We start from the raw sequence: 16,451 nt of genomic DNA on the forward strand, positions 1-16,451 counted from the left end.
GTTACATGTCTCCCTGACACAAGCGAGACTCGTTTCACATGGGTCACTGAACAGTCCTCCAACTGTCGTCGTTCACAGTCCCCACTGATTCAGGAGTGAGGGAATCATTAAAACCACCATTAATCCTTCCAGTCTATCTACAGAGGAAGATTTAATCAGATATATTATATATATATATATATATCTTTAATCCTAGTTCAAAGTATAGATACAAGCAAGCACACCAGTATTGTAGAACAGCTCTATAAAATAAGGTGGAAGATCTCATGCTTTCCTTTCAGCTGTTTAAGTTAGAGGGACATGGAGATGATCTCAGACAGCCATGATTTTTCATTCAATCTCAGGGTTTCAAAAATTCTAAATGGTTTTCTAAGTTTATCAACTAAGGAAAAGGGGCAACAGTGAGGAAGAGTTGGAGGAAGTTTTTGCAAATGGTATAGGACAATTATTTACCTTGCAGATTTCAGTGCAATAAGAGACAAATAGACACACATCATAAACAACATGCACATATTTACAAGTTGTGATACATGACATACAAAGACAAAACCAACAAAACATTTTCTGTTTAATGTGGAGTTGAAAGGATCACATGGCACACTCAGCTCTGTAGCTGAATATTTTTGAAGAAACACTTCGAAGACATAAGCAATCTAATCTTTTAATTGGAACACCAAAATTTTTCCTTTACATCTTCTTGCCCTCAATATTTTAGAAGAGTTTCTAGTTGTTACCTTCAACATTGATTTCTGAATGACAACTTACATGAAGATATTCACAGAGAAGAGACTTTGATGCTCCGAGTTCTTGCAGATCTAGAACTAGAATCTACTTATTTGACTAAAGGTTTTCCATTGGTTAGGCCTCTGTCCATCCTTGTATACAGTACATAAAAAGACAATAATGTGATTCCTGGGGAGCAGAGGGTGAAAATTCTAAAGGATGTTACAGAGCAGGACCTGATTTTACTAAACAAAACTGACAGATCACATTATCACCGAGTGCAGTACTAACAACAGCCTTCTTTGACAGGAAAAAAAACCATTGTCCATAAGGAATGCATGAGTATGAGAAACTGTACCATGCAGAGGTGTATTTACCTAGGCATTTCCTTTCTGACACCTCTGTCACCGTTTGTTTCACCTATGGAACACAGGAGAATATTGCAAGGTTACAAGCCCAAAACACAACCCACTGTCACAGAGATTTGTGATTCCTTTTTTGAATGTGTATGTAACCTTTATAATCATGGAAGTTATTTATCAACTGCCTAGAGTTTGGAAAGTAAGGAGCAAACCCAGCTATTGTAGGCAATATGGTTTCTAAGGTGTCATACAAAGCAAATATCAGTCTTTTTTAGTGCAAAGAAATAGAACAAGTAAGAAACAACACTATAAATCTAACTTTTTTCTTTAAAAGAAAATGCGTTTATGCATTCATAACATCCGTTAAGGGCACTGAGAGACTAGAAACCTGAATATGCAAGGCCAGGAAAAACACCAAGGCCTTAAGTCCACTGCTATTACATATATAAAATTAAACTGTTAAGTGGGGAGAGTAGAGAAGATCTTTCCATTAATTTTATCTGCAAAGAAAAAACTGAAAGTGGATGAATGCCACTTGTATAAAATGTAAATTCTTATCCACAGTCTTTTACTGTTACCTAAGGGTGCAATGAAATCTTCTCTATGGTGTCACATAAAACTATATATACATAGGTTTATATGTGTGTGTATGTATATAACAACATATATGTATACACATACATACACATGTGTATACATATATGTAGTCACACACAGGGAAAAAATGAATTTTTAAATAATCGTAGAGCCATGTGTCATATTAAAATCCACCAAAAAATTACACTTAGCAGCAAAATGAGTAACCTACTAACCAATAAGAGAAGCTCTAAATTTCCCTAAAATAATCAATTATACTTTAGCGCTTACTGCAAAAATTGTTGTTATACTGATTCACAGGTCTAGATAGAACTTCAACAGAACATTATTTCATTCTTCTGTTTCTGGGAGAAAATAAAATTACTAAATTCTACTTTTCAAAAAACCATGACTTCAACAGAAGGGTAACTTGATAGTGTACCAGTGTACCAGTATCACAAAACTTAATTTTAAACATGGGTCTAGATAATTCAAAAATTGTTCAGAACTACTAAAGGAATGGAATGATGATTATAATTTTCCTTCTCCTTATCTCTTTGCCTATAGAATTTTTAAGGAAAAATAGGAGTTTTATTTTTAATTTAATTGCTTTTAATATAAGCAATCAAAAGTGAATTTACCATAGTGCAAAGATATTGCTCAATATAAACTTCTATGAACATGGCCTTTCAAAAGGAGTATGGATGAGCACCCATCTTATCCATGTAAATATAGTAAATACAGTTAGTGAAAGTTCATAGAATCCTCCATTAGTTAATCTAAACAAAACACTAGAGCTTCTCATTTTAAAAACAAAAAGCAAAAAAATAATACTGTTCTAATTATCAGATATGAAAGTAATCTATATTTTTATTAATCTATATCTTCAAGGAAGCTGAATTATAAAGAATAATGCCAAAGTTCAGGTATTTTTCTATTGGAAATGATACTAAAATTTGACTAATTGTTTTAAAAAAATTCTCTTCTTTCTTGGAAATAGTAAAGTAGTGATATTTTTCAAGACAGTCTACAAATTAGCAAGACAAAGAAGAATGTAAGTAAAATGTAAGGATATGTTTATCTAAAAAGCCTATCAAAACAAACATCAAGGGTTCTGAACTTACAGTAGAGACCATCACATAAGTGCATGTTATTATCATGAAGTAACTGAAAAATCAAACACATTTCATTTCCCAAAACCAGCTGAAAAAAACATATTTAAAAAAAATCTTATCTATCCTAAACTCATTGGATATTCAAATATGAGGCTTGGAAAACCTACAACACAACTGGGGCAAGAAAATGAGCTAATTGGATAAGCTAATTCAACTGGAGGGGGAAAAAAAAGGAGAAAAGAAGGTGAAATTAATGTGCAAAATTCACAACTGAAAATCAAGTTTCACTATTTGGAAGTTTACAAACACATCAGAAGTGTCTGAATCCAAGAAAACCTGCCTTTCAATAAGGAAGGGACATGATAAACAGAAAACACTGTTCTGGGCAAGATTCTAATGCAGTTTACATAGTATATCCTACTGACAATTCATTGAGTTGAGATGGTAATTCCAAAGAAACCTTGGGAAACTAAAATCTTTGCTTACCTGCTTTTACTGTGATCTGAAGCAAAAACTCGATAAAATTATTTATTTAACAATACATAACACTAACACTGTAAAAGAATATGAAGTTTTTAAATAGTTAAAGCTCTAAGTGGTCAGGCTACTAGTTGACCAGAACTTGGTCAAGATAAAAAGGTATGTCTCATGGGGTAGGTAGGTCACAGGCTTTAAGCAGCTCAACACAACTGACCTGAAACAGCATCATGACTTATGCACATTCTCTTCCTTCCCCAATTCTGACACCTTATGGTACCACTGCAGGTTACATGTATTAACATCAAGCAGAGGAATGTACTCATATCGAAAGAACCACAAAGTAGGGCATGTTGACAGAAGGCGAGCAACAGGCAGGACAAGCTGCTCTATCTGAATATGACAATCACTATACGTAGCCCAGATTCTCCATCTCATTCCTGTACCGCTGTTCAGACACCTTGCTTTTATGTTGCTTGCTCTCTAAATGCTGCCGGAATTCCACCTCTTCGCCGGCCCCGACATTACACATGGAGCAGTAAAACTGGCCACTTGGAGTAACACACATGGCCAGATCACGTGGGATTCTCTGCCGAGAGCGGGGATTGAAGTAAGGACCTGCTGAACCAAAGAGACAGAAGTAATACATTCCCTTCAAAACACTCACTAAGCGAAGGATGGTCTGACCAATTATCACTGTAATTTGTAATTCTAAACTCAAATTATAAAATTCACAGATTCCTAGTTTGAAAAAAATGGGAAGTTAATGGGTTTTTTAAATTACAATTTGATACAAGTTCAGTCTAAAAAGCTAAAAGGATTCCTCCAACTATTGTCAGAAATGTTACTGTAGAGCCAGACCCAAACTCTAAACGGCAATGTCTCTAAAAAGTGAATATAATTTTAGAAATACTTTCATTTCTAAGCATTATATCAAAAGTTATATCATTATGCTAATACTTTAATCCAATAATTCTACTTCTAAGAATTTCACTAAGAAAATGTTGAGAATTTTTACATAGAGATTTATCAATGAGGACATTTATTTAACTAGAGTTTATAAAAGGTTTTTTGGGAGGGTAAGGAGAAAGGAAAGATCCAAACATACAACTCAAAAAAATCATAGTAATGAATGTAATGAAAAACTAAACAGTCACTAAAAAAATGTTATAGAAAACTCTGTAATTACAATATTTGATTATAATATGCCACTACGGTAAATAAAAATATCACAAAATATGACCACATTTCCATTTTATAGAAGTAATATACACAAAAATGTTAGTGGAATTATTGATAATTTTATTTTCTTTTTTTATATAACTGACTTAAGTTGGACCATTAGCTCAATACTTTTCTGCTTTTCTACTATAATAATCAACATTTAAGGCTTTTCTCAAAATGTTACTTTGACTACATGCTACAAATTTTGATACATTTTTATTACAATTTGATTCTAAGAATGTTCAATCACCAGTATGATTTTTCCTTTGGCCAGAGAGTTATTTAGAAATGTTAAAAAACTTCCAAACACATAAAAATTTTGTTTGTGTTTTTATATTATTGACATCTCATTTACTTGTACTCTGATCCAAGAACATAAGTATAAATGGCCTTCTGTCCTAAAAGTTTTTGTTTCTTTTTTTAATCTAATGCTAAGACAGCTATCTTAGCTTCCTTCATTTCAACTGAATATCTTCTATCTAATCTTACAATTTTCTTTTTCACTGGGACTTTAAGTTTACTATTTACTGCAACAATGATATATGTTTCAGACTTTCATGAGACTTATTACATTGTGTTCTATATATCCCTTTTTTCTATGTTTCTTTTGCCTTTCCAATCAATTTGTTGTTGTTTGTTTTACTGTTCAGAGGAGTGACCTCTGCTCATATGTGTGTGCACTGGAGGCTGTGGTAGGGAAAGGATGAAGGACTACTCTCCCTACTGAAGATGATCAGAAAATGCAGAAAATATTCCTATCAACTAGTAATTCTGAACTAAAAGTATGTATCAATCACTGAGGAAGTATCTTCAAAACACATACACGTCTGAGTCCCACTCCAAATTTACTGATTGAAAATCTCTAAGTCATGGTTCAACTATGCGTATTTTATAAAAACTCCCCAGACAATCTGAGTCACTCCCCTGGTTAAACACCACTGCTATCATATTTATCTTCCCTAATAACTGGGGATTTAATGTGGTGCAGCTTGAAACCAAATATTTCATTTTTATACTACATTTAAATGTCTCAGCTGGCAAATACCAGACGTAACATAAAGGCACTATGATAAGACACTTTCAAACATAGATGGTTATGTGAAATTCTTACAAATCAAGTATAGTTCAACTTTTTAAAAAGTTGCATTTGGGGTCTTAGAACCCAAGGATGTATCACCTTTCCATTTAACTCATTTCTTATTCTTGGTTCTTTGAAATAAAGTCGTATTCTTGATGTAAAAAAAATTAAATAAAATCAAAATAAATAATACACTAAATAGGAAATAAATAAATAAGACCTGAAATAAACACCAGCTTGAAAAGCCACTAGACCAATTCCACAAAACAAAAGCTAATCCCAAATTCTCAAGGCTATCTATTACCATTAAAGGAAATAAAAATAGAAGACACCATTTGCAAAACATAGCCAAGGTATGTGAAAAGCCACAGAATACCTGAATTATTCTGTACTGCATACATATTTCTCCTATTAGGCATCATCTTATATTCATTCCCTTCTTTCCGGGTCCGCCGTTGACCGACCTCTGAGGAGTCTCTGGAGAAGAGACATTTTAAAAGAGTGAGACTTCTAAACAAGGCTCCCTTTCAACTCTTTTTTCTCTAGAGACAGTGAGTCTCACATAACACTCTGGCCTAAGAGAAAACGGCAATACCTACGAGAATGAGTTACTCTGAGCTTCCGCCAGCCGCAGCCTCTTGGCATGATTCTTCCCTTGATAGTGAGCCTGGGCCACAGCCGGAGAGCTGAAGGAGGCATCACAGAGCTTACAGTAATCATTTTCTGTGGCCAGGATCACTCTGCCTCCTGGCTTAAAGGAGCCCATCTGACAGCAAAGACACAATAAACAAGGTTTTAAAGTGTGGACTCTGTTCTCTTCTCCTCAAAGTTCCTTCCTTCTAAGAGCTGAAAAATAACCCATTATGGCATGACCATGAGCACTCAGCTTTATAAGGACAGAAAATTATTTGTTTCAAAAAGAAAGAGGAAAAAAAGGCTGGGAGACACTTAATCATGGTTTTGCATTACAATCACCTGTGTATCAAGCCGATGAATGCCTCATTGCTATTTTCATTGAAGAAATTTCAGAAAAGAAGTTTAAAAATCCAGCAAGGAAAATTTAGGGCAGCACAGGTAAGGTCTAAACTCACATTACCAGAGAGAAAAAGTCTTCCCAGAATCCATTAATAAGCATGTACTAAATACCTACTATTTATAGCTTGCAACCTAATGCAAAAGTGACACACAGACATATATTAAAAACTAAACCTCTATCCTCAGAGCCTATAAATTAGCTACAGATATAGTATGTGTGTGCATGTGTGTGTGTGTGTGTGTTAGTTGCTCAATCGTGTCCAATTCTTTGGGACTCCAAGGACTGTAGTTTGCCAGGCTCCTCTGTTGATGGAATTCTCCAGGCAAGAATACTGGAGTGGTTACCGTTCCCTTCGGGATCTTCCTGACCCAGGGATCAAACCCTGGTCTCCTGCATTTCAGGCAGATTCTTTACCACCTGAGTCAATAGGGAAACCCACAGACACAGTATAATTCGGGGGAAATAACCAGCAGGTCCAGACAACTGTATTCAGGCTGGGAAACAATGAGTTAAGGGAAACCAAACACAGTCCCTGGAAAATAGTATGCACTCAGTTAACTACTACTGGGTTAACAAAACACGCCAAACTAGATTTTGACTAAAGAAGAATTAAATATACAATAAAAAATCTGGAAAGTGTATCATATCAGGACCAGCTGAAGCAAACAGCATTGTTTCACCTGGAAGAGAAGATTTTCTGGGGACAGAATAACTGTTTTCAAAAATCATAAAGGTTTGTGCTATGAAAGAAGCCCACAGCTGTTTGCCCAGGAGGGTGGAACCAGCTGAAAACAGTCTCTAACAGGAAGGAGCCATCCAATTCTAGAGCAGCCTTCAAGAACTAGCACTGGGACAACTCCTCAGACTGAAGATCTCTCTGGGTATTCCGCTGTTCTCTGATTCTGTTTTTAACATATCTCATTTACCCCACAAATTCGGGAGGATAGAAGAACAGCAGATACTGCTATCCAGATCGTAAGGACTGACAATCAGAAAAGTAAAATTATACCATGGTGTTTAGGAGTAGAGGTCTAAGGTCAAGAAGAATCATTGCCCCACTTTACAAAATTTGTAACACCATGGACAAGTTATTTGGCTTGCTGCTGCTGCTGCTAAGTCGCTTCAGTCATGTCCGACTCTGTGCGACCCCATAGACGGCAGCCCACCAGGCTCCCCCGTCCCTGGGATTCTCCAAGCAAGAATACTGGAGGGGGTTGCCATTTCCTTCTCCAAAGCGTGAAAGTGAAAAGTGAAAGTGAAGTCGCTCAGTCGTGTCCAATTCCTAGCGACCCCATGGACTGCAGCCTACCAGGCTCCTCCGTCCATGGGATTTTCCAGGTAAGAGTACTGGAGTGGGTTGCCATTGCCTTCTCTGTTATTTGGCTTACCTGGGCTTATAATAAACTTCCAAGTGAGATTGATGCTGCTGGCCCATGGATCACACTTTGAGAAATAAGTCAATACCTCTGAGCTGTTGCAAGCATTAAATGAAGTTAGGACCCAAGCCAAGAAAGAGGCAAGGAAGGAGCCATGGGCACCCAATATAAGGGAGCATCAGAAAACTTAGCAATCAGGATGAAAAAATACTTAGTGGAATATTTTCACAAATCAAACCCACAGCCAAAAAAATCAATGAGGAACAAAATATCAAAATTTTAAATAAAGACAGGATCAGCAACAGTGTCATGCCAAACCATATTGCAGCCTAAGGCAAAAGGAAAATCAATAACACTTATCCTATCTTTAAGTTTTTGCCATTTTGTTCACCACTGACTTTTTCACATTAATTTTGCATTTTAAAAATATCACATTATTTATCTTGATTACTGAGTATTTTAGCTCCCTCTTAAATTCTATGCCTAAGACAAGTACAGCCCTCATCTCACCCTCGTCCCAGGGCTGAATGAAGTAATGTCTGAAAAGTGCTTAGCAGAGTACCTGGCATAGTAAGAGATCAAAGGGATTATTAGTTATTATTATTTATGACCTAAGAGGCTTCCCTGATGGCTCAGTGGTGAAGAACCTGCCCGCCAATGCAGGAGATATGGGTTCAATCCCTGGGTTGGGAAGATCACCTGGAGAAGTAAATGGCAACCCATCCCAGTACTCTTGCCTGGAAAATGCCATGGACAGAGGGGCCTGGAAGGCTATAATCCATGAGGTCTCAAAGAGTCAGACACAACTTAGAGACTGAGTACTGAGCACACTCATTTATGACCTATAAAAAAAATAATACTTCAAAGACAGATTAGAATCCATATTTCAGAAAGTACTTAAGTACAGGAATATCTTGCCTCAAACACCTATCTCCCAAAGAGTAAACGGAACTTGGCTCTCAAGTGTGGGTCATGATACCAAATTCCAGGAAGAGTGTATACAGGCTCTCTGTATAGAAGTAAGAAAGGGGCAGCTTCAAGAAACTGATCTTGCTGGAAGGCAATATGTAAAGTCGATGGGAGACCTTTTCTTTCTGGTGGTCCAGCGGTTAAGACTTTGCCTTCCAATATAGGAAGCACAGGCTTGATCCCTGGTTGGGAAGCTAAGATCCCACATTCCTCATAGCCAAAAAAATTTTATAAAACAGAAGCAATATTGCAACAAGTTCAATAAAGACTTTAAAAAATGGTCCGCATCAAAAAAAAAAAATCTTAAAAAAAAAAAAGTCAGTAGGATTGATCACAATCGGGATAAATGTTTAAAAATCTTTCTTTTCATTCAGGGCTTTCTGTAGACATTTAGGGCCATTTAACCCAGAATTTTCAAATATGCATACAGAAAGCCTCATGAAATAATTTCGTTTCATCATTTCAAGAACCATAACAAAATCCAATGAGAAGTCTCAGGATTCATGAATTTTTGCATTAAATCCAGTTATCAATGAGCTAAAAGCACCAAGAAGGGCGTTTTAGGAGTATTGGCTCAGCTGTACCTCGATGGACACACAGAGGACAAATTTCATCCACAACACCTGTGCACGGGACAGCTCCCACCCTGAAACTCGAGTCTCACCTGCGGAGAGACTGAAACAGCTGGAGCAGCCACAGCTTCCACTGCACTGCTCATTCTGGCAGGAGGAGGACAGCTATTTGCTGCATAGTAATTTCGGAGTTTCTTACCATGATTTTTACCCTAAAAGTAAAATGAAACGAGTAATTACTGTGAGGAAGATGTATCAAATTGAGTTAACGTATTTACTAAAAAAGAAAAGAGAAAAAAATACATGTTATTCTTTCAGAGATATGCAACAGTGGGGTAAACAGTAGGGAGGTTTGATTATTACATCTTAAAGTAGAAGACTCTACTCTTTGATTCTAACAGAATGATTAAATTTATCTGGGAGAGATAAGCGAACAAAGTCAAAAGACATTAATTTCCTATATATTTCTGGAAAACAACCATTTTCTAGTGATCTGTGTCCCCTCCCAACTTGTTGCCATTCATATGCCACTGCCTAAATATGAATTTTATCACACTCTGATCTAATCTACTTTATAAGTCAGTAATGAAATGGATAATCCAGTTACTTTTACAAAAATAGCACTTACAGAGTATCTTTTTACTTACAAAGAACTCTCCTGGGCATTAGTTCATTTGCCACTCACAAAAATCCTGAAAGAGGAATTTGTTAATGTTATCCATATATGACAGCTGAGACACTGCAATCCAGGCAGCATAGAGAACTTGCCTCCGACATCTTCAGGAGGCCTAGCAGTGGGGTCGCAGCTTGAGGCAAGCCTTCTGAATCCAAAGCAAGGCCCTTTTTCATACAGCATGATGGCTTCAGGATACATTGTGAACCTCTATCAAAATGGATTTGCCTCTCTCATTATGTTTCCTTTAATTTATCATTCTCAAGTTTATGGCTGAGCTGATAAAAACTGGTGGGATGGGGCAGTCCAAAAACATCCTAAATGAGGGTTAAACTGTATATTATTCTTTAAACTGCACTGTAAAAACCAAACATGTAGGCAAATGTTTATATACCATCTACTATATGCTAAACCCTAGAAATAAAAAGGACTAGCTAGCATATGGTCTAGAGGAGGAGACAAATATGCAAGCAGTTAAAGGAATGAGTGAAATTCCACCTTATGGCCCCTGAAATGCCATAAAGGTGCTCTTACCATTATCACAGTGACATCCAGGGAGTCAAATCCAGTGGTCACATCTGTGCCTTCATTATACTGTAACTCTAAGAAGCACGATACTATTGATACTCCCTCCTTCTATCATCTATGACTCCCTCTTACCTCCAAGCCTCTCATTCTCTAAAGGCTGCAGTGTCCAATGCACTACCCTCAGCCTCTTTTCTCTCCATCCATATACAAACCCTAGGTTATTTTACTCAGTCTCATAGCTTTAAAATACAATCAGTAAGCTGGTGATTCCCGAAATTACCTATCACTATTCCTGTTATAGACTGATTGCTTATGTCCCTCCAAAATTCCTATTTTGAAATCAAATCCCAATGGGATGGTAGTTGGAAGTGGGACCTTTGGGAGGTAATGAGGTCACAAGGGTAGAGTCTAATTAGTGCCTTTAAAAGAAGATATCAGAGAGCTCTCTTGCCCACTTTCCACCATGTAAGGATTTAGGAGAAATTGGCTATCTGCAATCTGGAAGAGGACCTCAGAACCCATCCATGCTAGATCCCTGATCTCAGACTTCCAGCCTCTGCAACTGTGAGAAATAGATGTTTGTTGTTTGAGTCACCCAGCCTAAGACAGACTAAGACAATCCCTGACCTTCAGAGCCATATAGCCAACTGCCTCCTTGCTGTCCATACATTGCAGCCTTAAGAGGCGTGTGTGTGTGTGTGTGTGTGTGTGTGCGCGCGCTGTGCTGACCTGTATCCGACTCTGCGACGCCATGGACTGTAGCCCGCCAGGCTCTTCTGTCCATGGGATTTTCCAAGCAATAATACTGGAATGGGTTGCTGTTTCCTCCTCCAGGGGATCTTCCTGACCCAGGGATCGAACCCACATCTCTTGTATCTCCTGCACTGGCAGGCAGATTCTTTACCATTGTGCCACATGGGAAGCCCCTTAAGAGGCATATCCAACTTAAAACATCTAAAACATAAATTTTAATTCCCTCCCCACCACAGAACGATCTCATCACTGCCACCAGCACCATTCATCCACATGTCAGTAAATGACATTACTCTCCACCTAGTTACTCAAGAAAAGCCGAGGAGTCCTTTCCTTGATGCCATCCCTCCTTAAACCAACACATTCAATCCATCAGCAAGTCCTGTCAGCCTACCTCTAAAATGTATTCTAAGTCATTCCATTTCCTTCCATGGACACTGAAAAACCACAGTATTCCAAGCTACCAACTCTTTTCACTTGTGGTAGGCAACAACTCCTAATGGTCTCTGGTATCCCTCTCATCCTCCTACTATTCTCCTCTTATCAGACAAACTGATAAGTCACTGTCTTACTTAAAATTTTCCAATGGCCTCCTACTACACTTAAACTACAATCAGCAAATCTTTCCTGTAAGCCCTTTTTGATCTGGCCCTGTCTACTTCTCAGATTTGATTTCACACAGCCCCCCATGCTCCTCCTCATTATGTTCCTGCCTCACAACCAACCACATACACTTAAAACATGCCAAACACATCGACTCTAAGGCCACTGCACTTGCTATTCTTTCTGCTTAAAATGTTCTTCTTTCCAATCTCTACATGGCTGGCTCCTTCTTACCTTTCAAGTCTCAATTCAAACAACATCAAACAGCATCTCACTCAATCTGAGGTGTCACCCCAATCGACCAACACCTCCCCCACCCAAAATACACACAATGAATCACATTACCACACTGTCTGGTTTTATTTCATCATAGTACTGCTTATAACTAACTGAAATAATGTGGGGGTTTTTTTGCTTATTTTTTTCTCTCTTCTACCCTCTGGAATGTAGACTCCTTGAAAATAAGGACCTTGTCCATCTTGTGCACTGTTCTAGCCCCAGTTTCTAGAACAATTTCTAACACATAGCAGGCAATCACTATATATTTGTTGGCTGAACGAATCACTATTAGAGTGGAAATAAGGAACAAACTGCTAAGAGAACAAAGAGAAGGGAAGGCTTACTTCTGCCTGAGAGTACCAGGGAAAGCTTTCCTGAAAGGGGGACATATGAGTTATCTTTTAAAATGAGCAAGTTTATTAGGCAGGTAAGGAATTAGGGGAAAGATATCTGTTAACAGAGGAACAGTGTAAGGAAAGGCCAGTCTGCTTGAGATGGTCTCCAGGATCCTTTGAAAAAGAGGTAGGAGCTGATACACACAGGGAGCTAATTGTGTATGGTTTTGTCGATGACATAGACTTTGGACTTTAGAGGCAGCAGGCGGCTCTGACGGGCTTTAAGCACAGCAGTGACATGACTGAATTGCATTTGATAAAGATCATAAGAAATGGGAAGACAGAAAAAAGAGCCTAGGGAATGAGGGTCCAGAAAAAGAGATTGAGAATGTCTGGTTAATGAAATAAAATGGAAACCAGACAACTGTGGCATTATGGAAGTCTAGAACAAGGTGTTTCAAAAAAAGAGTCTAATTAGATACATTATAACCCAGGATATTTACTTCCAGGTATTTCAAACAAAAGCATACATATGAGGAGCTACGTATAAGAACAAAAGAATGGGAAACACTAGAGATCTCTTCAAGAAAACATACATATAAGGATCTACCTATAACAACAATAGAATGGGAAAGAGTAGAGATCTCTTCAAGAAAATTAGAGATACCAAGGGAACATCTCATGCAAAGATGGGCTCAATAAAGGACAGAAATGGTATGGAGCTAACAAAAGCAGAAGATATTAAGAAGAAGTGGCAAGAATACGTAGAAGATCTATACTAAAAAAGATCTGAATGACCCAGATAACCACGATCGTGTGATCACTCACCTAGAACCAGACATCCTGGAATGTGAAGTCAAGTGGGCCTAGGAAGCATCACTACAAACAACACTAATGGAGGTGATGGAATTCCACTTGAGCTATTTCAAATCCTAAAAGATGATGCTGTGAAAGTGCTGCACTCAATATGCCAGCAAATTTGGAAAACTAAGCAGTGACCATAAGACTGGAAAAAGTCAGTTTTCATTCCAATCCCAAAGAAAGGTAATGCCAAAGAATGTTCAAACTACCACACAGTTGCACTCATCTCACATGCTAGCAAAGTAATGCTCAAAATTCTCCAAGCTAGGCTTCAACAGTATGAGAATCAAGAATTTCCAGATATTCAAGCTGGATTTAGAAAAGGCAGAGAAATCAGAGATCAAATTGCCAACATCTGTGAGATCACAGAAAAAGCAAGAGAATTCCAGAAAAACATCTACTTCTGTTTCATTGATTACACTAAAGCCTTTGACTGTGTGGATCACAACAAACTGTGGAAAATTCTTCAAGAGATGGGAATACCAGACCACCTTACCTGCCTCCTGGGAAATCTGTATGCAGGTCAAGAAGAAACAGTTAGAACTGGACATGGAACAACGGACTGGTTCCAAATTGAGAAAGGAGAGCGTCAAGGCTGTTTATGGCCACCTTGCTTATTTAACCTATATGAGGAATACATCATGCGAAATGCCAGGCTGGATGAAGCACAAGCTGGAATCAAGACTGCAAGGAGAAATATCAATAACCTGAGATATGCCGATGACACCAGTCATATGGCAGAAAGCGAAGAGGAACTAAAGAGCCTCCTGATGAAAGTGAAAGAGGAGAGTGAAAAAGTTGGCTTAAAGCTCAACATTCAGAAAACAAAGATCATGGCATCCGGTCCCATCACTTCATGGCAAATAGATGGGGAAACAATGGAAACAGTGACAGACTTTCTTTTCTTGGGCTCCAAAATCACTGCAGATTGTGCCTGCAGCCATAAAATTAAAAGATGCTTGCTCCTTAGAAGAAAACCTATGACCAACCTAGACAGCATATTAAAAAGTAGACATTACTTTACCGACAAAGGTCTGTCTAATCAAAGCTATGGTTTTTCCAATAGTTATGTATGGATGCGAAAGTTGGACCATAAGGAAAGCTGAGTGCTGAAGAATTGATGCTTTTGAACTGTGGTGTTGGAGAAGACTCTTGAGAGTCCCTTGGACTGCAAGGAGATCAATCCAGTCAATCCTAAAGGAAATCAGTCCTGAAAATTCACTGGAAGGACTGATGCTGAAGCTGAAGCTCCAATGCTTTGGCCATCTGATAGAAAGACTGACTCATTGGAAAAGACCCTGATGCTGGGAAAGACTGAAGGCAGGAGAAGAAAGAGACGACAGAGGATGAGATGATTCAATGGCATCACAGACTCGATGGTCATGAGTTTGAGCAAGCTCCTGGAGTTGGTGACGAACAGGGAAGCCTGGCATGCTGCAGTCCATGGGGTTGCCAAATGTCAGACAGGACAGTCCGACATGACTGACTGACCAAACTGACTAACTGACCTATAAGAACTGTTCACAGAAGGAAGGTTTGTAACCATTGAAAAGTGGAAACAACTTAGGTGTCCAACTACAGGATAATGGATAAACTGTAGTCTGTTTATACAATGTAACACTATACTGTGGTGAAAGTACAAATCCTAGGCCCTGTGTGACAATAAAAAAGATTCTTATAACAAAATGTTGAATAAAAAGAACACATTGGAAAAGAAGATATGTAAGCATAATCACTTTAATATGAGCATTAAAATATGAAACCACTATATTTTATGTAGGAAGATATATATGTAGCAAAAATACAAAAAAGTGGTGGATGGGGAGGTGGAGGACAAAAATACCAATTTAGTATAGTGGCTACATCTGGGAGCATAGGAGCAGCTCAGTTCAGTTCAGTTCAGTCAGTCGTGTCCAACTCTGCAACCCCATGGACTGCAGCACGCCAGGCTTCTCTCTCCATCACCAACTTCCAGAGCTGGCTCAAACTCATGTCCATTTAGCATTAGTGATGCCATCCAACCAAGAGTCAGTAATCCCATCCAACCATCTTGTCCTCTGTCATCTCCTTCTCCTCCTGCCTTCAATCTTTCCCAGGATCAGGGTCTTTTCCAATGAGTCAGTTCTTTGCATCAAGTGACCAAAGTATTGGAGCTTCAGCATCAGTCCTTCCAATGAATATTCAGGACTGATTTTCTTTAGGATTGACTGGTTTGATCTCCTTGCTATCCATCCAAGAGACTCTCAAGAGTCTTCTCCAGCACCACACTTCAAAAGCATTAATTCTGTGGCACTCAGCCTTCTTTATGGTCCAACCTTCATATCCACACATGATTACTAGAAAAAGCATATCTTTGAATATTCAGAGCTTTGTTGGCAAAGTAATGTCTCTGCTTTTTAATATGCTGTCTAGGCTGGTCATAGCTTTCATTCCAAGGAGCAAGTGTCTTCTAATTTCATGGCTGCAGTTACCATATGCAGTGATTTTAGAGCCCAAGAAAAGAAAGTCTGTCACTGTTTCCATTGTTTCCCCATCTATTTGCCATGAAGTGATGGGATCGGATGCCATGATCTTTGCTTTTGAATGTTGAGTTTTAAGCCAGCTTTTTCACTCTCTTCTTTCACTTTCATCAAGAGGCCCTTTAGCTCCTCTTTGGTTTCTGTCATTAGAGTGGTATCATCTGTATATCTGAAGTTGTTGCTATTTCTCCCTGCAATCTTGATTCCAGCTTGTGATTCATCCAGCCCAGCCTTTCACATGATGTACTCCTCATATAAGTTAAATAAGCAGGGTAACAATATACAGTCTTGACATACTCCTTTCTCAATTTGGAACCAGTCTGTTGTTCCATGTCCAGTTCTAACTGTTTCTTCTTGACCTGCATACAGATTTCCCAGGAGGCAGGTAAGGT

At 38.3% G+C, this 16,451-nt stretch overlaps 1 protein-coding gene across 11 annotated transcripts in view; it reads right to left on the reverse strand.

Moving 5' to 3' along the window:
* Nucleotides 1-551: 551 nt before the first annotated feature.
* ZMAT3 (zinc finger matrin-type 3) overlaps nucleotides 552-16,451 on the reverse strand; it is a 33,508-nt gene continuing 17,608 nt past the window's right edge. For 5 of the 11 annotated variants that reach the window (XM_081570982.1, XM_081570986.1, XM_081570985.1 and 2 more), the window contains 4 exons: nucleotides 9,601-9,720; nucleotides 6,155-6,321; nucleotides 5,932-6,032; nucleotides 646-3,871 (listed from right to left, as the gene is read on the reverse strand). In XM_081570982.1, the coding sequence (XP_081427108.1) occupies nucleotides 3,663-3,871; nucleotides 5,932-6,032; nucleotides 6,155-6,321; nucleotides 9,601-9,720 (597 nt within the window). In that variant the 3' untranslated portion in view covers nucleotides 646-3,662. Of the gene's footprint in view, nucleotides 3,875-5,931; nucleotides 6,033-6,154; nucleotides 6,322-9,600; nucleotides 9,721-16,451 lie in introns of all 11 variants that reach the window. The other 6 variants (XM_081570977.1, XM_081570978.1, XM_081570980.1 and 3 more) reach the window with 2 other exon arrangements.

The sequence above is a fragment of the Giraffa tippelskirchi genome, chromosome 2 (assembly GCF_054371585.1).
Source record: "Giraffa tippelskirchi isolate mGirTip1 chromosome 2, T2T-mGirTip1v1.2.pri, whole genome shotgun sequence".
NCBI classification, from domain to species: Eukaryota; Metazoa; Chordata; class Mammalia; order Artiodactyla; family Giraffidae; genus Giraffa; species Giraffa tippelskirchi.